Source organism: Haliotis rubra, unplaced genomic scaffold (genome assembly GCF_003918875.1).
Source record: "Haliotis rubra isolate DU_JTF1 unplaced genomic scaffold, ASM391887v1 Scf21, whole genome shotgun sequence".
Classification (NCBI taxonomy): domain Eukaryota; kingdom Metazoa; phylum Mollusca; class Gastropoda; order Lepetellida; family Haliotidae; genus Haliotis; species Haliotis rubra.
Genome location: NW_025766114.1, coordinates 1,799,291 through 1,823,528, shown reverse-complemented (window position 1 = coordinate 1,823,528; position 24,238 = coordinate 1,799,291). Strand labels below are relative to the sequence as shown.

General features: G+C 42.6%; 1 protein-coding gene across 2 annotated transcripts in view; it reads left to right on the top strand.

Annotated features, from left to right (window-relative positions):
* LOC124276545 (protein MON2 homolog) overlaps positions 1 to 24,238 on the top strand; it is a 144,788-nt gene that overhangs the window by 15,865 nt on the left and 104,685 nt on the right. For both annotated transcript variants that reach the window (XM_046712183.1, XM_046712182.1), the window contains exons 14-18: positions 240 to 424; positions 2,026 to 2,165; positions 3,300 to 3,404; positions 4,296 to 4,453; positions 4,991 to 5,078. In XM_046712183.1, the coding sequence (XP_046568139.1) occupies positions 240 to 424; positions 2,026 to 2,165; positions 3,300 to 3,404; positions 4,296 to 4,453; positions 4,991 to 5,078 (676 nt within the window). The remainder of the gene's footprint in view (positions 1 to 239; positions 425 to 2,025; positions 2,166 to 3,299; positions 3,405 to 4,295; positions 4,454 to 4,990; positions 5,079 to 24,238) is intronic.

The window sequence follows — 24,238 nt, the reverse complement described above, 5'->3', positions numbered from 1 at the left end:
AAGATATCATATTGTTCTGAAAATTTTTACTATCATGTTACAAATATATTGTTTCAGCAGATACTCTACCCCTATTGACATCATGACCTTAATCTTGTAATATGGGTGTCATAAACCATAGAATCTAAAGATTTTCAACAAAGGTTCTCTGTACTGCCAAGTATTTCCTGTCATCGTGGACTATTCATTCAGAATTTTTCAATTTTCTTGTATCAGTTCTCTTGTTCCCCTGTTTCCAGTACTGATGAAAGTGCCACAGAGGCTGTCCTCAACTCACAGCAGGCGTACGCCAGTCTTTGTGGTCACCTCGGGATGAACACCCCGAGAGATGCGTTCATCACAGCGCTGTGTAAAGCCTCTCTGCCCCCCCACTACACGCTCACCATCCTTCACTCACAGGCCGGGGGAGCCTCAAGTCCTAAAGGTTGGTACAATGTTCCACCAGGGAACCTTAGCGTTAAGATGATCGTAAATCCAGTTCTTTAACATTGGCTTACGATGCATTAAGAAGATCGTAAATCCAGTTCTTTAACATTGGCTTACGATGCATTAAGAAGATTGTAAATCCAGTTCTTTAACATTGGCTTACGATGCATTAAGAAGATCGTAAATCCAGTTCTTTAACATTGGCTTACGATGCATTAAGATGATCGTAAATCCAGTTCTTTAACATTGGCTTACGATGCATTAAGAAGATTGTAAATCCAGTTCTTTAACATTGGCTTACGATGCATTAAGAAGATTGTAAATCCAGTTCTTTAACATTGGCTTACGATGCATTAAGAAGATCGTAAATCCAGTTCTTTAACATTGGCTTACGATGCATTAAGATGATCGTAAATCCAGTTCTTTAACATTGGCTTACGATGCACAGTCAGTGTTTAGGTTCCTCCTTGGAGATTTTAGTCAGAATAGGTCCACAAGGCAACCTTAGAACTAAGACAATCGTAACTCCACTGTTATAACATAGTCAATTGGTTGAAATGACAGAGCAGTCAAAAAAGAAAAGTTTTTTGGTTACCTTTATGGTAATTTTAACAAAACTGCAAGGTAGATTTGTTTCCTGAAAAGGTTTATGACTTGGGACGTCCTGTTAGAGTGAGCCTAGTATATTTGTTTGAATATATACTGGACAAAGGAAGTTAGGGATATTGGTATTTTTATGGTTGATATTTCATCAGTGTGTCAGTGAATAAATAGATCATTATTTATAATTTCCAAATTTACATATATCCCTAACTATTTTTGTCCAGTATATTATGGCTCACTCAGTTACACACAGGTGTTGTGGTGGTAAGGTGATCCCCATACTTAAACATAGGCCTACAATAGTAGTAGCACTAATATATCACTTTGTGGAATGAGGAAGGTGGTGAGATAAGTATATATATAAATAAAAAATTATTTAATTTTTTTTTAAATTTTAAAGAGGTAAGTATATTTGTTGTATTTGGTAAGTTGGTAAGTGCGATCTATTTCTACAAAATTCAACCCTCATATTTTAACATAGACTTTGTGACTATAAAGGTATACATGTAAGTTGCTGATCGAGGTATTTGTGTTGTATCAGTAGGTGACATCTAGTTTTAGGGAACATTGAAAAACAGCAAAGTAAACCTGAATGATAAATTATGATGATCCATTAGTTGGGATGATCCAATCATCAATTGTAATTTTGCAGCCAATTGCTAATACGAATCAGAGAACCAATGAGTGATGCGTGATTAAGTAACCATTGGCGATGGCCGTGTACGAAATAAGGCCCGCGACGGGCTAGATTTCCGACGGACAGTCTAAATTTACAGCTAGCCAGCCCGATGGTCTGGTTTACATTTTAAATAACATGTTCCAATACATCTGAGCAATTTTCTTTGGATTGTCTGGTCTGGTTAAATCCATTTCGGCTGGTAACATTATAAAGTTACCTGCCCTTATGTCTGCCTGGGTTTTTGGCTTATTTCATATACTGGTGATGGACTCACAGCATTCATTCAGATATATGAATATGTGTTTTATCTGCTCCAGCGCCAATATTTGGCCGTACTCCAAGTCAGGAGGCTCAGGTTGGTGGGATGGAGGCCATTGAGAGGAGTCAGGTTGTGGCTGTCGGATCTCCTCTGCCGACTGCATCGCTGCCGGTCGGGGCTCATCAGGGACCTGTCATGGTAGGCTTGCTCTTGGGGATTGTGGGTTAGAATTCACCTGGTTGATGGAGAGGGACTGAATGGTCAGGCTCAGAGAATTGGTTTATTACATGTCATTGTACCCTTATAGCTTTGATCAATGATTAAAATGTCAACCTCTGATTTGTGTGGTCTTGACTTGGTTATTTCTATGACTGGAATATCGCTGAATGCATTAAAAACAAAGAAAGAAATAAAACTAACATGATACATGTGCATGTTTTCGTTTGTTTTGTTGAAACTAAACGTTCCCTTGGCAATATTCCAGCTATACGGTTGCGGTTTGTAAATAATAGAGTCTGAACCACACAATCCAGTGATCAACAGCATGAGCATCTATCTACGCAATTGGGATACGATGCCATGTGTCAACCAAGTCAGTGAGCCTGAACACAAGATCCCGTTAGTCGCCTCTTGCGACATGCATGAATTGCTGAAGACCAATTCTACCCGGATCTTCACGATCTTAACTGCCTGTTGTGGTTTTGAAAATGTACACATCCGCAACCTAGTGTACCATTGAGTCACTTGATGGATAATAATGTGTTTACTTATATTGTGCTAACTTCATACACAAAGTGTATGCTCAAAGCTCTAACCTTATTACCCCGATCAATGGATCAGTGGATGCTACAACCCAAGCTGCTGGTGAGGCACTAGAGGATTAACAGTCATAATAATAATAATAATAATATCATCCCAGTAGGTACCCAGTCACTGCAGGGTGAACTGAGGCAATTTTACAAAGTCACTTGCCTGAAACACCCATGCATGCAAGAGGTGACTAACAGATCTGGTGGTCTGGCTCACTGACTTGGGTGACTCATGTAATCGTATCCCAATTGCTTAGATCGATGCTCATGCTGTTGATCACTGGATTGTCTGGTCCAGACTTGATTATTTACAGACCACTGCCGTATAGCTGGAATGTTGCTGAGTGCGGCGTTAAACAACAAACCAACCAAACCAACATGTGCTTCGTTGTGGGGCAGGACTGAAGTCCTAGAAACTCTCAGGAGTCACGCTGCCAAACACGGTCAAACCTCCAAAAACACTACTTCAACTGATTTGTAACCTGTGTAATAAACTTACCCCTGGCATATGTTTCTGTTCCAGCTGACCGCTAAGAACATCCAGTGCATGAGGGCTCTCCTGAGTGTGGCCCATTGCCATGGAGGGATACTGGGCACTGCCTGGCACCTGGTGCTAACGACTCTACAGGTAAGACGCAGACACTCATTGTTAAACAACAGTTTAATTAGAAGAGAGCATTACATTTTTTTCATATTTCCTGGTGTTACATATTTGATGCTACCCCTCCACCCTCAATACCCTCAATACCCTCAATACTGTCTCATGGATGTCCTGACAGTCAAGTAAATTCAAGGCATACCGCCATGATGAGTTTGCTGTCTGTCACAGTATTGTCACACAAATATATTTCACCAAACATATTTCTTGAAATATCAATGAATAATGTGCAGGGTGGATGGGATTTAACCAGATGACCATTTGAGTACTCCCTCTTAGGGTGTAGCCCATTCATCTCAATCTCTTATAGATTGCCACACCTTTCTGCTTTTAATGCTACATTTTGTGATGGGTGTCTGATAAATGTACTTAATCCTGTACTGAAATGTTGCATTAAAGAATGAAGAAGTGAGAGCCCAGTCAACTTGGCCACATTTCAACTTGTAAAGTCCTTTATACCTGGCTATGGACACAATATCTCATGATAATGATGATTGTTCTGAAATTCTATATTTCACAGTCGTTTTAAAATTAAGATGTCCCTCATACCATACCCCAGTAGAGTGTGTTGGCCGGATGGTCTTGTCTGTAAAAGGGGCTATTGGGTAGCCTTGTGGTTAAAGCATTGGCTTGTCACGCTGAATTCCCGGTTCGATTCCCCACAAGGTACAATGTGTGAAGCACATATCTGGTGTTCTCCAAGATGATATTGCTGGAATATTGCAAAAAGTGGTGTACAACTAGACTGTCTCACTCATGTCTTTACCTGGATTGTCTGGTCCAGACTTGACTATACACAGTTAAACAATACACAAACAAATACAACCTCTCACCATAACCTCCCTCCATCATGTCTACCAGCACCTGGTGTGGATCCTGGGCTTGAAGCCATCCTCTAACGGCAGTCTAAAGGCGGGACAACAGATCAGCGAGACCTCCACTAGTGTCATCACAACCGCCGTCATGGCCGACCTGCCGGTTCTCTCTGCCATGTTGTCACGACTCTTTGAGAGTTCACAGTAAGTGCCCATTGTTATTTCAGCCAGCTCTTCCAAAACTCTATTCTATTCATACTGATATGTAACCCCTGTGGTTCAAGAAATGCTGGGGCGGTGGGGTAGCCTAGTGGTTAAAGCGTTCACTCGTCACGCTGAAGGCCCGAGTTCAATTCCCTACATGGGTACAATGTGTGAAGCCCATTTCTGGTGTGATATTTCTGGAATATTGCTAAAAGCGGCGTTAAATCAAACTTACTCACTCACTCAAAAATTGCTTCAGGAGCACAATCAGCTGTCCTCAGGCCTATATGAAACGAAAACTTATAGCTGTCCTTAATCCTAATACTAAAAGTCATGTTGGAGGGAATTAGCTATAATTGGAATAGTCCATATCAATAAAGAATCTGCACCACATATACCTTGTCCCATTACAATGAAACACTATAAACTTTATCCAAAATTCAAACGCCAGTTCATCATTTGTTTTGTGCATGTAATTTTTCTATCTGAAAAGCCATAAGTACTTATGTTTCATTATTTCCATCATTGCCCTTGTAGATACCTGGACGATGTGGCCCTTCACCATCTGATTGATGCCCTGTGCAAGTTGTCTACCGAGTCCATGGACCTTGCCTACTCCAACAAGGTATGTAGAGTTGTCTCCCTTACACCACCCACCTGCATAGCTGCATGTACACTGCATGGTCGAGTCAGTGAGGATTCCTATGTTGTTTAGTCTCACTGTGTATGGAGTAATGGCAGTTGTGATTGTCCTTGAATGAAGTGTATGTGCTGTGTTGTCATACAATAAGATATGGAGTTGATCTTGATTGGTGATGCGGACAGAGAAAATACCTGAACGTTTGTATCGTTCATTCTCATCCTTTGCAATACATAGTTGGTTGTGGAAAATACAATAGAACATCCTGTCCCGTTGAGGCCGAGTGTGGAGCTATGCCACAGATGACTTACCGACCTTTTTTTGCTTAGTGACAAGGTTATCGTCTTCAGCAGGTGGACAAAGTGTCCGACCTCAGATCACAAGGCCTGTGACGACAGGATTCAGACTATTAATAGCTGCAACATTGGACCCTACCTCAGGACCTACTATGGACCAGGGACAGGGTTGCTCTAGATAGGGTATTATGTAGCAAGATGTGGAGTCATCCTACAGATGACATCCTAACCCTTCTCGCTTCGGTTATGAGGTTAACCTCTTTAGTCAGGTGGACAAAGTGTCCAACATTAGATCACAAGGTCTGAGATGATGGGATTTGGACTATTTATATCTGGTATTCTGGAACTAAACTTGGGACTGAGTATGTTAATATTAAATTAAAGCCAAATATGTCTCAGGATCCTGCTATGGGACTATGTCTGTAGACAGGGACAGTATGTAGCAAGACCTCATCCGATATATGACATACTTACCTTGTCAGCATAGTGAAGGGATTTATATGTTTAGTCATGTGGACACAGGGTTTGACCTCCCACCAGAAGGTCAATGGTTCTAATCTCATCCTGTGACAAGGAAATAGTATGACAGCTACATTGCCATGACATTAAATTAGAAATTGAAGATAAATGCAATGTCCTTTAGCTTTTCTCTAATATGGTGTTTCAAAAAAGGGAATCACAAAATCCTGCAGAGCCCCTTGTATCCATATTCATGATCACTGCTTTATATCTCTCTTTGTTTATTTATTTTTTCATTGAAAAAAGATGGAATGTGTATATTCAGGGTTTCATAAGACATTTTCAGGAGGTAGATGTAAGTAGCTTGTGTCTGGGGCTCTCAAAGCCCAGGGTAGCCTAGCGGTTAATGTGTCACTTTGTGTTGCCGGAGACTGGATTTGGTCATTTTGCCACATGGCATAATGTATGAACCCATCACTGGTGATAAAGCTGGAGTCTTCTTTACCACAGAACCACAAAAGAGGATTCTGCAATACTACCCACAAACATATGCTTGTAGTAATATTCCACATAACAATTTAGAGGTCCACATCATGGATAAATTGGCTAATCATCAAATATTGTTGCATATTCTGTTACATGAATGGTGGGAGACATTGTTATATATGGCAGTTACTGTGTCACCCTTTTCTGACTCATCAATATCAGTGTGACCGATGAAATACATTAAATGTAAGCCAGGGGTATAATTGATTCTTCATCACTCCCTGCTCCAAATGACTGCTTACTGCTTGGTAGCAGGCGATGCAATCCACAGCCTATCTGGTGACCAACCATGTATATAATCAAACAATAATTATGCAGCTGTACTTTATCCCTTTTCCTCACCCCCTCCCAATCTTACCACACCTCTTGCCCCCCATTCCCCCTACCCATTCAAACATCTGATCTTTATGATTTGCCCCCTCTCCACTCATGTCCCCAACATGTAATCTTCTACCACTGCCTACTAAAGGTCCCTCCCAACACAAGTCCCTCCCATCAACCCCCTCCCTCTCTACCCCATGTTGCTCTAGATCACCCTCCAGCTGTCCTTTTCCTCAGTCCCTCCCAACACAAGTCCCCTCCCCATCAACTACCCCTCCCCTCTACCCCATGTTACTCTAGATCACCCTCCAGCTGTCCTTCTCCTCAGTCCCTCCCAACACAAGTCCCTCCCCATCAACTACCCTCCCTCTACCCCATGTTACTCTAGATTGCCCTCCAGCTGGCCCTTTCCTCCAGTCCCTCCAACACAAGTCCCCTCCCATCTTCACCCTCCACCCTCTGGCCCCATCAGTCCCTCCAGTCCCCTCCATCCTCCCTGTCCCTTCTCCTCAGTCCCCCCTCCCCTCCCTCCCCATCAGCCCCCTCCCCTCTGCCTCTGCTACTCCTAGATCCCTCCTCCAGCTGGCCATTTCCTCAGTCCCTCCCACTTCAGTCCCTCCCCCCAACTCACCCCTCCTACCCCCATGTTGCTTTTCACCCTCCAGCTGGCCCTTTCCTAAGTCCCTCCAACACAAGTCCCTCCATCCTCCCCTCTACCCCATGTTACTCTAGATCTACCTCCCTGGCTGGCCCTTTCCTCAGTCCCATACTCCCAGGTCCACCCTCCAGCTGGCCCTTTCCTCCGGTCCCTCCCTCCAGTCCCATACCCCATCTCGATCACCCCTCCCTCTGCCCTTTCCACCACTCCCCTGGGTCCTAAGTCCCTCCCAGCTGTGGTCCCCTCCCACTCAGCCCCCCCTCCACCCCATGTGCTCTCTGGTCACCTCCAGCTGGACCTCAGTCCCTCGGTCCACAAGTCCCCTCCAGCCACCCCCTCACCCCCATGTTGGATCTACCCTCCAGCTGTCCTCCTCAGTCCTCACCTCCAGCTCCTACCCCTCCCTCTAGTCCACTCCAGTGCATTTCCTCAGTCCCTCCCATGTCCCTTCCATCAACTACCCCTCTACCCCATCTGTCCTCCTCCGGTCCACCCTCCATCGCTACCCCTCCCCATGTTCCTGGGTCACCTCCAGCTGGCCCTTTCCTCCGGTCCACTCCCTCTCCATCCTCCACCCATGTTCCTCTGGGTCCACCTCCAGGCTGTCGTCTCCTCAGTCTCTCCTCCGGTCCCCTCCATCCAGCCCCTCCTCCATGTGTCCTATGGTCCTAGGTCCTCCGGGCTGGCCCTTTCCTCGGTCCCTTCCGGCCATGGGTCCTCCATACCCCTGCCCCTACCCCATCCTCTGTCCTCCGGTCCACTCCTCCTGGGTCCCTCCTTCCTGGGTCCCTCGGCTGTCACTTCTCCTCCCGGTCCATATTCCCGCTGTCCCTCCGGTCCACTCCATGGTCACCTCCACGTCCTCCCGGGTCCTCCGGTCCATCCATTTTCCTGGGTCCTCCCTCCGGCTGGTCCTTTCAACCCGGTCCATGCTTCCGGTCCACTCCGTGGCCTTTTCCTCAGGTCCTTTCGGTCCCCTCCATCCTTCCTCCTCGGTCCGGTCCATCCTCTGGTCCTCCGTCCATCGGTCCCTCCGGTCCGGTCCTGGTCCGCTGGTCCATGTTCCCTGGGTCCATCCCTCCGGCTCCTTTCCCGGTCCCTTCGGGTCCCCTCCATATTCCTGGTCCACCCTCCGGCTGGCCTTTCCTCCGGTCCACTTCGGTCCCCTCCCCATCCATCCCCCTCGGTCCGCCTGCTGGCCCTTTCCTCCGTCTCTGGCTCCGTCCCATCAGCCCCCTTCCACTCGGTCTCCCCGCTGGCCTTCCTCAGTTTCCTCCGGTCCGTCCCCTCCTCGGTCCTCCATACCCCATGTTGCTCTGGATCACCCTCCGGCTGGCCCCTTTCCTCCGGTCCACTCCAGCTCCAGCTGGTCCATCCACCGTCCGGTCCCTCCCTCCTGCCCCTTTCCTCCTGGATCCCCTCCCTCAACAAGCTCCATCAAGCCCCTCCCCTCTGCCCCTGCCTGGGATCCACTCTGGGCTGGGTCCACCCTCCGGCTGGATCACCCTCCCTGGCCTTTCCTCGGTCCACTTCCGGTCCCTCCCGTCTAGATCCCCCTTCTCCTGTTCCTCTAACACAAGGATCACCCCTCCCCTCCGGCTGGCCTTTCCTCGGTCCCTCCCAGCTGGGTCCCTCCCCACTCAGCTAGCTGGCCCTCCCTCAGTCCCTCCACTCCGGTCCGCCTCCAGCTGTCCTTCTCCTCCAGTCCCTCCCAACACAGGTCCCTACCCCATGTTCCCTCTGCCCCATCACCCTGGATCCAGCCAGCTGTCCTCCTCAGTCCCTCCCAACACAAGTCCCTCCCCATCAGCTACCCCTCCCCTCTACCCCATGTTACTCTAGATCACCCTCCAGCTGTCCTCCTCAGTCCCTCCTAACACAAGTCCCTCCCATCACCCCCTACCCCATTGTTACTCTAGATTGTCCTTAAGCTGTCCTTTTCCTCAGTTACCCCCTACTCCCCACCCCCAACACAAGTCCCTCCCATCAGCTTCACCTCTCCTCTACCCCTCAGCACTGAAGTTCCACTCACATCACTTCACCTCATCATACAGTTTTCACAAACCATTACATAAATCACATGATCACCAACCACTGTCTGTTCAGCTGAAATAGCATACATTGCCATCCCTGCTTTATTCATGATGGAGTGAGTGAGTGAGTTTAGTTTTACGCCGCTTTTAGCAGTATTCCAGCAATATCACGGCGAGGGACACCAGAAATGGGCTCCACACATAGTACCCATGTGGGGAGTCGAACCGGGGTCTTCAGCGCGACGAGCGAACGCTTTAACCACTAGACAACTCCACCACCCTATTCATGATGGAAGGTACAAGTGGCCACATCAGATGTGGCACCACACTTGCTGAGCAGAGTTGCATCAATTAGATGTGCCCAAATCCACTGATGATAGTCCAAGTACTTAAACCACTCCGATCATTGTCCGTAGTTGATCCCCACCCTAATCATGAGTTTCAACCAAAAACCAACATGCCCCTGTATAATCTTCTGTCTTTCTCTACAACACCAAGATGAGAAGCCATGGTATAACTGAAATAATGTTCAAACTGGCATTAAACTCACCCCACTCACTTATAATATCTCCACACATCACCACCTTACCTTCTACCCTACCCATCGTCATATAAGCGAAATATTCTCAAGCACGATGTTAAACCCAATTTCACCTCACCTCACCTCTACCCTACCCATCACATTCCAAACCCACCATTCCACCAATTAAATACATCCCACGCAGACCGAAAAAAATCACAAATTCTCAACATCATAATTAATTTCAACAGCCTGAACATTAAATTCAACAGCACTCAAATAGTGGAGTATTCCCAGAATATAACATCTGAGAAACGAGGAAGTCCGCAAACATTGCTCGTGTGTGATGCTGACCTTGGAGAGGCAAACCCATGTGTCTTGTCAGGCCGAGAGGAGGCCGCGAGACTAATTATTGTTACCCAGATCCTGTTGTGTTGCCCTACGTCAACGTGATGAGGAGGAGACATGACAGGACTTCCGGACATCCAACATGTAAATTACTCTAATATTATAATAATTGGGTTAGGATCATCCTGATGGCCACTGACCTATATTTTTGGGGCGAATTTAGAAAAAAAATGGTCTTAAGAGATCATGAGAGGCAATTACAAAAATACGTCATCTTGTAGTAGGCTTTGATGGTTGTTTTACTATGAATGGAATGGTTTGTAGTTTGTGTAGTTTACGAGACTGTTGTCAGCGACACAAAATGGCTTACTGTTAAAGGACTGAACATTATTTTTTGTCACACTGAAATATGTATTTGTGCAGTGAAATCTGTCTAAACAAGACCTTTGTTGGAGGGGTTTAGAGTGAGTAAACTTTTATGCTGCTTTTCACTATATTCCATCAATATCACAGAGGGGGACACCAGAAATTGGCTTCACACATTGTACCCATGTGGGGAATGAAACATGGCTCTTTGTCTTGATCAGCAAACGCTTTAACCACTGTGCTACCCAACCCCTTGTCAGGTTTAAGATGCCGCCCATACGAAATGGGTTGAATGAAAAATTGAACTATCAATGTTTTTAATTGTTTACAGTATGATAGTGCTATACTGATAGCAATTTAAAAGCTCTGAGAGAACTGGCAATAGAAAGTCAATATTTGCAATATTCACAATTAGTGAAAAATAAAGTATAAATTATATATCGGAAAAGTCTATTTTTTGCAGTTGAATTTTAAACCTGTACTATTTGCAAAGGTTGTTCCCAATACTATACTTCTATTGTGGTGATTAATATAATTATAGGAGTTGAAACAGTTTTTTATTACATATTGCCATTTCCCAAATAGTCTCCCTGATTAGACGTTGTGTTAGTGAGAAAGTTACATGCTATTTTGAAACGGACCTAATCATACTTAATGTCTATCCCGGGGAGGTGGGATAGCCTAGTGGTTAAAGTGTTCGTTTGTCACAACGAAAACCCGGGTTCGATTCCCCACATGGCTACAATGTGTGAAACCCATTTCTGGTGTCCCCCGCTGTCATATTGCTGGGATTTTGCTAAAAGCGGCGTAAATCAAAACTCACTCACTATTCTGAGCCAGAAATATATATGCCATCTGAATATGCATTTTGAAAAGTAAATCTGCTGCTACTGAAAGTCATTATGAAAACTTGTTTATGCAAACTCACTCACTCACTCACTCACTCACTCACTCACTCACTCACTTATGTCTGTCCTTATCAAATGTTACTGTTTGGGTTGTGTTGAAAATGGCTAAAAGCAGCAACAATCTATGTTGTAAACACCAGGGATTTACCTTGAGTCCTGTATTTGAGGGTCCCTGGGACTCATACTCTTAATTTTCCGGGGTCCTGAACTACAAAAGGGGGTCCCAGACACTTAAATATTATTATTAACACTGTTTTTGTATTGTGTATCATGATCATCACATTAATTGTAATTAAATTGCAAATAATACCATAACCCAGCTAGTATCAAACTCAGAGATAAGTTATTGTTACATGATTGGAATTTTACAAAAAGTATTTGGACTTTTTCTGCGTCCCTGTGGATGCGCTAATAAATTTCGTTGCATCCATTGTCCATTTTTATGTGTATAGGAGGCAGGAAACACATTGTTTGTTATTCGAGTACAGCTCCAGATACGCAGGGAGATAGGTGTAACATTAATCCAGTTAAACATGATAAATTGATCCTTTGTCTCACAATTTCAGTCCATAGCCCAGAAGTGACTACATTATAAATCAAAGTAGTAAATTTAAGGAACTTGATTTAACTCGCACCTGGGTTTGATTCCCCACATGGATACACTGCCGTGTAATTGCTGGAATATTGCAAAAACAGCATAAAACATAGTTACTCATATTCCTTGTTACAAAGGGGACGTGGGGTAGCCTAGTGGTTAAGGCGTTCGCTCGTCACGCTGAAGTCCCGGGTTTGATTCCCAATATAGGCACATTGTGCGAAGCCCATTTCTGGTGTCCCCGCCGTGATATTGCTGGAATATTGCTAAAAGCAGCGTCAAACTAAACTCACTCACTCACTCCTTGTATTTGCTTGTATGAGCCATTGTGACTTAATACTAACAATAACTGGCCACTTATATAGAGCTGAACTCCACGCCGCCAGGTATAAATGTTAATACCAAGTATTAGAACAAGATAAGTGTTTGTGACAAACATCACTGCGAAAATCAAATCAAAGGACTACAGCAACCCATGCTTGTCGTGAGACAGGTATCAACAGCATGAGCATCAATCTGCGCTATTGGGAACTGATGACGTGTCGACCAAGCCAGCGAGCCTGACCACCCAATCCCGTTAGTCACCTCTTTCTACAAGCATGGGTTACTGAAGATCAATTCTAACCCGGATCTTCATGGGTGCTCTCCTTGTAACCAGTAATAGCTTGATGAAATTACAGTACTGAAAAACAAACACACACACACACACACACACACACACACACACACACACACACACACACACACACACACACACACACACACACACACACACACAGACACAGACACAGACACACACACACACACAGACACAGACACAGACAGACACACAGAGATTTATGTAATTGCATTAATTCAACTGTCTTGTATTTTGATATTGAGAACTTTGAAATGTTTATCTTTTTAATTTACTGATGGATTTTAATTTCTTTGTATTTATAGGGAGTCTATTACTTGGAGGTAGTAGGTGTTTGGTATTGTTCTCTCTTTAAACACTGCTGCTTTAGTAACCTTGTCACCCACATTGCATGTATGCTGTGTACAGTTTTAATGTCGTCTTGTGTGAACCCTATCTGTGCTATTGTTACATCTGTTGAGAAGAAATATGTATCAAACATTTCAGTTTCGAAAGAAACTATTTGACAGATGGAAATGCTTTTTATGCTGCTTATAAGTCAAAGGTTGTTATTCTGATCATGATTTATTGTCCATTGTTGATTTCAGTCGACAAATGTCTTTTGATTATGTATTATACTTCATTCTTCTTTAACATGTGGGCGGTAGGGTAGCTGTGTGGATGAAGTGTTTGCTCGTCACTTTGAAGGCCTGAGTTTGATTCCACACATTGGTACAGTACATGAAGCTTATTACTGTGTACTCCGTTGTGGTGGAATATTGCTGAAAGTGACCTCAAGCTGTCCTTTAGTTTATCTAGCGTGGTACATGTAGATTATATGAAATATGTGCGATGATCATTGACAATGAGAAAACACAAATCATTGCATCCCCAAGTACACTACTCATAATAACTCCCAGAACACCTTATTGTTTCATGTTTCCTATGGCATGACAGCTTAACTATGGTAATATGAAAGAATCGTCTGAAATAAAATGATGATGAGGATGATGATGACGATGATGGTAATGATGATGACGACAACGATGATGATGATGGTGACGATGATGATGGTGGTGGTGATGATGACAGTGGTGATGACAATGATGATGATGATGGTGATGATGATGGTGGTGGTGGTGATGATGACAGTGGTGATGACAATGACATTGATGAATAGCTGTTGCAAAAGTTCAAAAATTCTTTTCATTATTAGATCATGTCAAATGAAAAGAAAAATGGCTATTTTTGCGGACTTAAACGTGAATCCTACTCATGTAAGAATGTAAAATTGGAACGCTTCATTTATATCAGACAGTTGACATTTCCGTTGAGCCCAGGGGCGGTGGTGTAGCCTAGTGGTTAAAGCGTCCGCTCGTCACGCTGAAGACCCGGGTTTGAATCCCCACATGGGTACAATGTGTGAAGCCCATTTCGGGTGTCCCCCGCCGTGATGTTGCTGGATTATTGCTAAAAGCGGCGTAAAACTAAACTCAGTCAGTCAGTCCTTTGAGCCCAAATATTTCCATTCTTATCTTAACAGATCATATCTTTGAACCATTATCGGTTTGTACAGTTTGCTAAAGTGACTTTTTAAGTGTACTGTCAAATTCAAAGGTTGAAATCATGGTTAAAATGTTCAGTTTCATGACTTAATGATTCTCATACTGACCTTTAAGAAACTTGTTGATGACACTTTCGCGATATCATCTGCCCTATGAAACTCACATTTGAAACTATAAGTAATGTTTTTATATGGCTCACAGTTCTATACGCCAGACTTTTATTGTTCCCGCTGTCATTTGTTCTGATGAAGGAACAAATGTCATGACAGTGAACTAAACATGAAATGAAATAAGTTCCAGAGAAGACTTAAAGTTTCCTTTTGGAAGAGCCCCCCCCCAAAGTTTATAGCAGTTTAAATCAACCCATGAACCAATACGGTAATACTGCTAATGAAATAAAACAAATATGATAATGGGCTGTGCGGTAGCCTAGTGGTTAAGGCTACAGTAAATTCACTCACTCACTCACTCTCACTCACTCACTCACTCACTCACTGACTCACTCACTCACTGACTCACTCACTCACTGACTGACTCACTCACATCTACTAAAACATTATGCTTAGAGCCAAGCTAGGGCAAATACATACTGAAGGTTTGTGGTGAAGATTTCCTCCAAGGTCTAGCCTAGTGGTTAAAGCATTCGCTCATCACGCTGAAGACCTGGGTTCGATTCCCCACATGGGTACAATATGTGAATCCCATTTCTGGTGTTCTCCACCATGGTATTGCTGGAATATTGCTAAAAGTGGTGTCAAACCAAACTCACTCACTAATAGAAATATCAAACATTCAATAGACATTTAAGACATTTTAGACATGCAAGGTGAACAGAACATAAAGTTATGTTAAGTTTGTAAGCCAAAACAGTTTCAATGGAAAGTATTAAAGGTTTAAAGGTTTCATATATTAGCAATGTCTGTCAATGACTGTCTAAAATATAGAACTGCTTATCACTCTAGCCACAAACCGATGCCGTCTTTTATGCTGTTTCTTTCATTAAAGATAAAGCAAATATCAGATAATGAATATAAACCATATTGATTCATTTGGAGATATGAAACAGTTACGACGTTACTCTCTTAATTCATACCACACCGGCTTCCATTCTGATTTATGCCATCTCTTTATCTCTGCCGAAGTCTCATTAGCCGGTGTCAAAGTATGACCACATACACAATGCACCAGTCTACCAAGACAAATGGGTTAGAAAGCCACAGTTGAGTCGTAAAAATGCTGCAGTGCCTCCTAATAGTGAATTGTCAATTTCTGGTATTGACTGTATTGTAGATTCAGTGATCGCTATCTCCCCAAATCAGCCAGACAGCTGGTAATAAAAGCTCTCCAGACTAGCTGTTGGGTATAAAACTTGCTGAAAAGACTGATTGATGGTCTTTTCACTGGTTGATAACACCAACAAAGGGTACCATTGTTCCAGAGTCATTTTTCTGTGCAAGTTTTTATGTGCAGCTTGTTATTTGGGGCCTGCGTTAAATCAGCGGAATTGTTCCCTGGCCGTTTTCTTCCTGTTCCACATACATTTACATGTGAATGGACACCGATGCCTGATTCATTGGCCAGTCGATTTGGTCGTGGTAATGGCAGCCGAGGTATTTGATCAGAGATGCATGAAAAAGCGGGAATTGAAGGTTACGTTTAGGAATTTTATGAAATAGGGGCCTTTGAAAGAGCTGAACTGGATATATGTTAAAGACTTACTAAGTTGGGCGTATCAGTTTGCCGAACTGAGTCAGAGCTGATAAAGATATATAGCAGTAAAATTTGTGAAATTATTGGATTCTGGGATAAGTACAGTACTTAGGGTGAGAAATAGAGAAGTATTTTTACATAATCTTCTCTGTGGTTGGGTATTTATGATCATTTTTCAATAAATGCAGTTCGTCTTCTGTTGAATTCTTTTAGGTGGGTTCAAGATGACTTATTTTAGATAGACTGATTTGGATGAATCACATTTTGTTATTAATTCTGATATCATATTCGTTGAAACTATTTTTGTCTGTCTGACCCATAATGTCATCTCTTTAAACAAAAAAGGAGGTTGCTTTGGACCAATTCTCACCTTCCATCCACAGCAGACTAATTGTCTGGAAGTGGACCATTCCACTTCTGATAGGGTAACTTTTTCACGTCTTGCGAACACTTGTCACTGTTTGATAGTGATTTCTAAACACATAATTCAGATAAATTTTGAATTAAACAATGGACTCTGCTTTTAGTAGAGATTTGTTATGAATATGGTAATGTTTTTAATCCCCTTTATTGCAACAATATGTTGATCTGAACGTGTCTCGTCAGTCCCAATTCTCACACCAATGGTAAAAATCCTGAGGCTAATTGCATCCTCACTGGTGAAAATTCTCTATAATGAAAGTCAAGTAAGTTCAAGTTGTAGTGACTGTCCATCAGTCGCTTCTTGTCCATGGTCTACGACAGGTTTAGGACATATCTTGAAACTAAAAATGTAGATGAAGCTGAAAATTTGCATGAAGGAGCCGAGGTGTGGTGTCCATCATTAGTGAGTTTTCGTCTGATTCAAAACATGTCTATCATGTGCTGCTCAAATAGAACACAATTCTGTCACCTTGCTGTGTCACTGCTCTCTTTGTCAACAGATATTTTTAAAAGAATATCTTGTTTTCATCACTCTTTGGTTGTAATTTTGCCTATGGAGTGATAATGTTTTACTTCCACTTTGATTATTCTGTTTAGGTTCTTGAGAGGCATATAGAAGTTGGTATTCAAGTTTAAGACAAAATATTATAGATGTTGACATCCATGATATTTTGTCTTATAGATTATTCTGTTGTTTTGTTCGAAATGTTCATCTTGTGCTCTATGACCAAGTTTAGAAATAATCTGACCACACCCACAAATTTTAAACTGTATTTTGAGACCTTTGGTAGTGTATACTACCGGGCACCCATTTAGTGATGTATAATGTCATCCCCTTATAAAAAACATATTTTAACATTGTATCAGCGTTGTTTATGTAACAATGGGCACAGTGACAGCTCATTTCATGCAGTTTCATAAAACTATGGTCATCATTGTTTTAAGTTAAATGTATATTTATATCTAATGATGAAATAGGTGAAATTATTCAAATTTCATACAGTTATCTACACCTACAAGTTTTTCCTATGACTCATATCCATCACATTTCTAAAACCTCTGAGTCAAATTTCCAGACCAGGGCCCCGTTTCACAAAGCTCTCGTAAGCCTAAGATCTCGTTACTTTTCTAGTAGCATTCGTACCTCCTATATGTTACAGTATAAGGAGGTATGAATGCTACGAGAAAAGTAACGAGATCTTAGGCTTATGAGAGCTTTGTGAAACGGGGCCCTCGTTCCAAAGTTAATTTTGCTTTCCTTGCTGAGAATGTTTTTGCATATAGGAGGCTTTGGTGTTTTTTTCATAGAGAAATTTTGGCAAAAAATGTTACAATTTGCTTGAAGGTCTACTGAATTATGTCTCTTTAGACAGTCCTTTTTATGGAACAATGCCAATTTTCTTTCAATGTATCTTGTGCCAAAAAATATTGATAAATAAAAATGTTTATCAAATTTATTATATTCTGTGTCTAATGGTAGTGAAATAAAACTTTCTTTTAAATTCAGCCTGCAGTTTTATAAGGAATGTTATTTTGTCTGTGTTAAGATGAAAGATCAAATTATTCAGTGAAACATGGTCTCAGGGGATATTGTTCTTATCTGTATATTACAACTTTCTGAGAATCTGAGCCAAGTTCAGAAGTACAGGTGCAAGTTGTGTAAGTAGTGTCCAGCGGTTAAAGCGTCATGCTGAAGGCCCGGGTTCGATTCTCCACATGGGTACAATGTGTAAAGCCCATTTCTGGTGTTCCCCTGCCATGATATTGCTGGAATATTGCTAAAGGCGTGGGAAAACTAAACTCACTCATTCACTCACTCACTCACTCACTCACCCTCCTACTTTCTAATTCATTCCACCCACACACACACTTTCTCAATCAATCACCCACCCACACACTTTCTCACTCACTCACCCACCCACCCACTTTCAAACTCACTCACTCAAACCCACTTTCTCACTCAAACGAACACTTTCACTCACACTAGATGTTTAGAAGTGACGAATGAGAGTCAAAGATATTTATATATCAACTTATTTATTTGTTAAACACATCGTTTCAAATTAATTCTTCTGCTATCAACTTATTTATTTGTTCAACACAATGTTTCAGATTTTGTTCTCATTGCTTCAGGCTAAGAAACATCATGTTTAACCACTAAGATGTTGATATAAAAAAACTGAAAGTCATCTGGCGTAATTTATGTAATTAAGGTCGACTCGGGCTGCCTTTTTCAGCCAAAGACTGATCAGCCCTGTCATACCAGAACATAATGGTCAACAACTCACATCCATGACTTAAATATGCAGCTGATAACATAAACAACTTGCATTTTATTAACAACCAGGATGTACAAGTTCAACAAATTATAAGCCAAAAATAGTACCACAGTTGATGGGGTTTTTCTCAGCCACAGTCGGGAGTGGGCATTGGGATTTATGTGACTTGTCGACAGGTTGAAAGAGGATATATTTGGGTCCTATTTTCTTCTGACCCCGGAAACCTTGCAACAGTAGTTTAAAAAGTATGCCGCAGGGACCGAATTAGAAAGCTAAGTCAGTAAATTCAACCAATGCTTATCAAACATGCAGCCTATTTATTTAGCGGAAATTGACTGAATTTTTAGGATGTAAACATCTATTTTGAGATGAACTGTATAGTTTAGGTACAGTTTTAAAAATATTTTGCAATTAGGATATCATTATGTTAACAAAATTTTGGAATTGTGCTCAAGTTGAATGCTGGGTGAAAAGTGTTCTTGTCAGAATGTTTATATAAGATGGACTATTTTTAAACCTTATTGCAATGTTTGTGTAGTGTCATTAAGAAAATTCAGGTTAAAATTCACTGAAAGACATGAATGCTTGTTGGTTACTGTTCATAAGAATATATGATCATAGGGGGCCGAATAGAGCAGTCACCTGAGGCATCGCAAGTTGCTGTTCAGAGTTGTGTCCCTTGGATGTGACAGGAACCAATCATTTGGGGTTTAATTCCCGGTGTCCGTGAGGCATCTGGCTGGCTTTTCATCACCATTATTTTTATCAAGTGGAACTATCTGAGACCTGCATCTCTTCAGGTTTTCCTCTTGCCTTAGGCTGACACGCCATGATATATACTACTCACACTTGGCTAAGGATCACAAACATTCCCAACTTTACTTAACCATAGATTTATAATTTGAAATTGTATCCATTTAAAGCTAGATAAATAATGGTATGGTAACCCCCTCTTTAGGCAAACAGCCACTTTAAGCTAACCTTATGCACTTGATACAGGAGTAACCATAAAAATGGTTTTCATGGCACCAATCAACCATTTTGCAAATCATGGAACGAGTCATTGACAAGCACACAACACCTGTCAATAGCAGGTATGGGATCCACAAGATGCAGTGACATACTGAAACCTAGGATCCATGCTTACAATAAGCTTAGATATCTAAACCAAATTGAACCCCACATCATAGTTTTCTGTTGAATCAATGGTTAGATCCTTAGCAAAGTGTGAATAGTATAATTAGAATATTGCTTAAAGCGGCATTAAACTCAAAACACTCACCCAAAAGTCATTATGCTCACATACCGTTAGTTACCTGATCTCAGGATTTCTATATATTTTGTATGCTAGCTTGTAGAGTATAGTAATATGAAATTTATTCTGGTGACAAGTTGAAGTCATTGTATCTATGGTAAGTAATGTGATATCATTAAACACATCTTTTGATATTTGTTTTTTATTTTTCTTCTCCAAACATATTGTATTCAAAGTTCAATATTTTGCCTTTATGTCTATTCAACTGATAATCTGACATTTGATGGGAAAAAGTGATTATTACTTTGTGTTTAATAACTCAAATCATACCCAAGCGCTTGTGTAAAGGTCCGTTCTCACTGTGCGTCTTGTTGTATCAACCTCTAGTATCTACATGTAGTTTTAAAAATCGTATATAACAGAGTTGATACGACTTGGAATCTCTCACGATACTCTTGTCGTTTTCATGCGACGAGGAGATGATGGCGTTAATTGCTGTACATTTGGTAAATGAAAAGAAAAAGAAAACACATATCTATTTGGGTAAGGTAGTGGAAAATGCACATATGTACCACCGGTGCCTCCATTTTTTACAAAGGGAGTGAATTCTTGTCTTACTGTTTCAACGTTTCTGATTGGTCAAATCCATACAATCTGTCGCAGGAAATAGGGAAGTTTCCATTTCTCTCCACTCTCTTTCAACTGGTTGAGAGCTTGCCAAAGTTGATACGGCAAGGACACATTGCAACTTGGGTCTCTTCTACAAGTAGTTACTACGAGCTGTACTGTGAGAATGGACCTTAAGGTGTCAATCTAGGATGTTTCACCAAGTTTGCTGACGGAATAGCTTAATTGAGCTCTCCAATGAATTTGTTTGGAGTTTGAAGCCAGTTTTCAATATGGCCACTGTTAAAAACCTCTTCATGGCATATATGGAATTAAAGTATTACCCAAAGGAGAAAGAAGTTGCAGTTAACAATATTTTCAGAAATTCTCACTGAGCAATTACAATTTTTGCTTCATGTTCATGGCTCATTCACGCCAAGCCTTCTCTTATTTTTCTTCTTGCAAGAATCTTGAGAAACAGCTTGTCACCAGGTGTCTGTGATATGTTAAAAACATGACACAGCTTCCTTTGCACAGGACACAGGCACAAATCAATGAAGCAATGTTGTTGTTTAAGTGTTGAACTGAGTCCATCAGCCCCTCTGTTGAGAGATTCTGAATTGTCTGCCTGACAGGGGAGCGTTGGGGTAGCCCAGTGGACTAAGCATTTGCTTGTCATACTGAAGGCCCGATTTTGTTAACCACAAGTGTACAATGTATGAAGCCCATTTCATGTGTTTTCTGACATGATATTTATTTAATGTTGATTAAATGTTGCTATAAGCAGTGTTAAACTAACACTCCTGCCCGACACACATGGTGTCTCCTTAAACAAATTATTTTGTTTGTAAACTGCCTCAGTGCACCCATCAGTAAATGGGTACCCGGAAGGATGAGTTAGTAATGTGACTGCTAGCCTTCTTCATACACTGGGGCGGTGGGGTAGCCTAGTGGTTAAAGCGTTCGCTCGTCACGCCGAAGACCTGGGGTCGATTTCCCACATGGGTACAATGTGTGAAGCCCATTTCTGGTGTCCCCCCGCCGTGATATAGCTGGAATATTGTTAAAAGCGGCGTAAAACTTAACTCACTCACTCACTCTTCATACACTGAACAAATAAAATCCTGAGTAAATTTGACAACGCTGAAGCAAGAGATTCATGACTGTGAAGATGTTCACTCCTGAAGTAGTCATAAAATCATCAACAGTTCCCACAAGTGCTGCTCTCTGTCTGTTATTGGTTGCACAGTACGTATTACAATATGCTGTGTTGAAAATTAAGCTTGAAAGTCAAGGGAGGTCTTTCATGACACTAGGACTGCAGAGGTAACTATTCAGCCGGTCCATAGATGCTATACTATTGCACAAAACCAGAAGGAACACCATGAGGAATTCACTTAATTTTCAACACTGTATGTCCATAAGACTTAAAAGGTTGTTAGAAACAGTTATTGGGTCTATTGACTTGGTTGATTTTCAGTCATCATACCCGATACTGTGAATTATCGCTCACAATGCTGGGATTGCTACTGGATTGTCTGATTCAGATGTGATTATTTACGCACTGCCGTCATATAGTTGGAGAATTGTTGAGTGCAGCATCCTCTCAGATAGTGCCCCACACCTTGCAGATGGTCTGAGACACTCCACTCAGATAGTAGACCACACCTTACAGACGGTCTGACACACTCCACTCAGATAGTAGACCACACCTTACAGACGGTCTGACACACTCCACTCAGATAGTAGACCACACCTTACAGACGGTCTGACACACTCCACTCAGATAGTGCTACCACACCTTACAGACGGTCTGACACACTCCACTCAGATAGTAGACCACACCTTACAGACGGTCTGACACACTCCACTCAGATAGTGCGCCACACCTTACAGACGGTCTGACACACTCCACTCAGATAGTGCACCACACCTTACAGACGACGGACACACTCCATAGATAGTGCACCACTTACAGACGGTCTGACAGACTCAGATAGTGCCACACCTTGCACTCCACTCAGGTCTGACACACTCCACTCAGATAGTAGACTGAGACACTCCACTCAGATAGTGCGGTCTACAGACGGCTCCACCCACTCAGATATAGTGCAGGCCACCTTACACCTACTTCAGCTCCCACACCTTACAGGATGGTCTGAGACACTCCATCAGATAGTGCACCACACCTTACAGACGGTCTGACACACTCCCACTCAGATAGTAGACCACACCTTACAGGCGGTCCGAAAAGCTCCATTCACACACCCACTCAGATAGTAGACCACCTTGCAGGCGGGTCCACACCTTACAGAGGCCGGTCTGATACGGTCACACACTCCACTCAGATAGTAGACCACACCTTACAGACCGGTCCGACACGGTCCACTCAGATAGTACACCTCCAGACTCAAATACCTTGTAGACAGATACCTTACACATCAGATAGTCAGACACTCAGGCGGTCCACTCCACTCAGACCACACCTTACAGACGGTCTGACACACTCCACTCAGATAGTAGACCACACCTTACAGACGGTCTGACACACTCCACTCAGATAGTAGACCACACCTTGCAGACGGTCTGACACACTCCACTCAGATAGTAGACCACACCTTGCAGACGGTCTGACACACTCCACTCAGATAGTAGACCACACCTTACAGCAGACGGTCTGACACACTCCACTTCAGATAGTAGACCACACCTAGTGACCATACGGTCTGATACACTCCACTCAGATAGTAGACCACACCTTACAGACGGTCTGATACACTCCACTCCAGATAGTAGACCACACCTTGCAGACGGTCTGATCCACACCCACTCAGATAGTAGACCACACCTTGCAGAGGCGGTCTGACACACTCCACTCAGATAGTAGACCACACCTTACAGACGGTCTGATACACTCCACTCAGATAGTAGACCACACCTTGCAGACGGTCTGATACACTCCACTCAGATAGTAGACCACACCTTACAGACGGTCAGATAGTGAGGCCAAGCTCCACTCAGATAGTAGACCACACCACACCTTGCAGATGGTCAGAAAGTAGACCACACCTTGCAGAGACACTCCACTCAGATAGTAGACCACACCTTGCAGACGGTCTGATATACACTCCACCGGTCAGATAGAAAGTGCTACACACCTTGCAGACGGTCTGAGACACTCCACTCAGATAGTGCTACCACACCTTGCTGACGGTCCTAAAAGCTCCATTCAGACACTCTTGCAGATGGTCACAGATAGTGCACACCACACCTTGCTGACTTTCTGACACACTCAGCTCCATTCACATAGTGCACACACCTTGCAGACAGTCTGACACACTCCACTCAGATAGTGCCCCACACCCTGCAGACTGTGTGACGCGCTCCACTCAAATAGTGGCATCAGACAAAAGTTACATTGCGAGTGCTTCTTTTGGAAGACTGGTTGAAAGAATGTTAAATAGTTTTTTGCTCCATTTTTTGTGAGATAAAATAGGTCTCCCAAGATCCTGTCCCTCTTTTGCATGGTGAAAATTTGAAAAGGCAATGGTAGCCTTATTGGAAAAGGCACTCAATTTAGAATTGCAGATTTGCATCCCTTAGTCATATCAGGATCTGCTGTTTTGAATCGCAGATTTGTG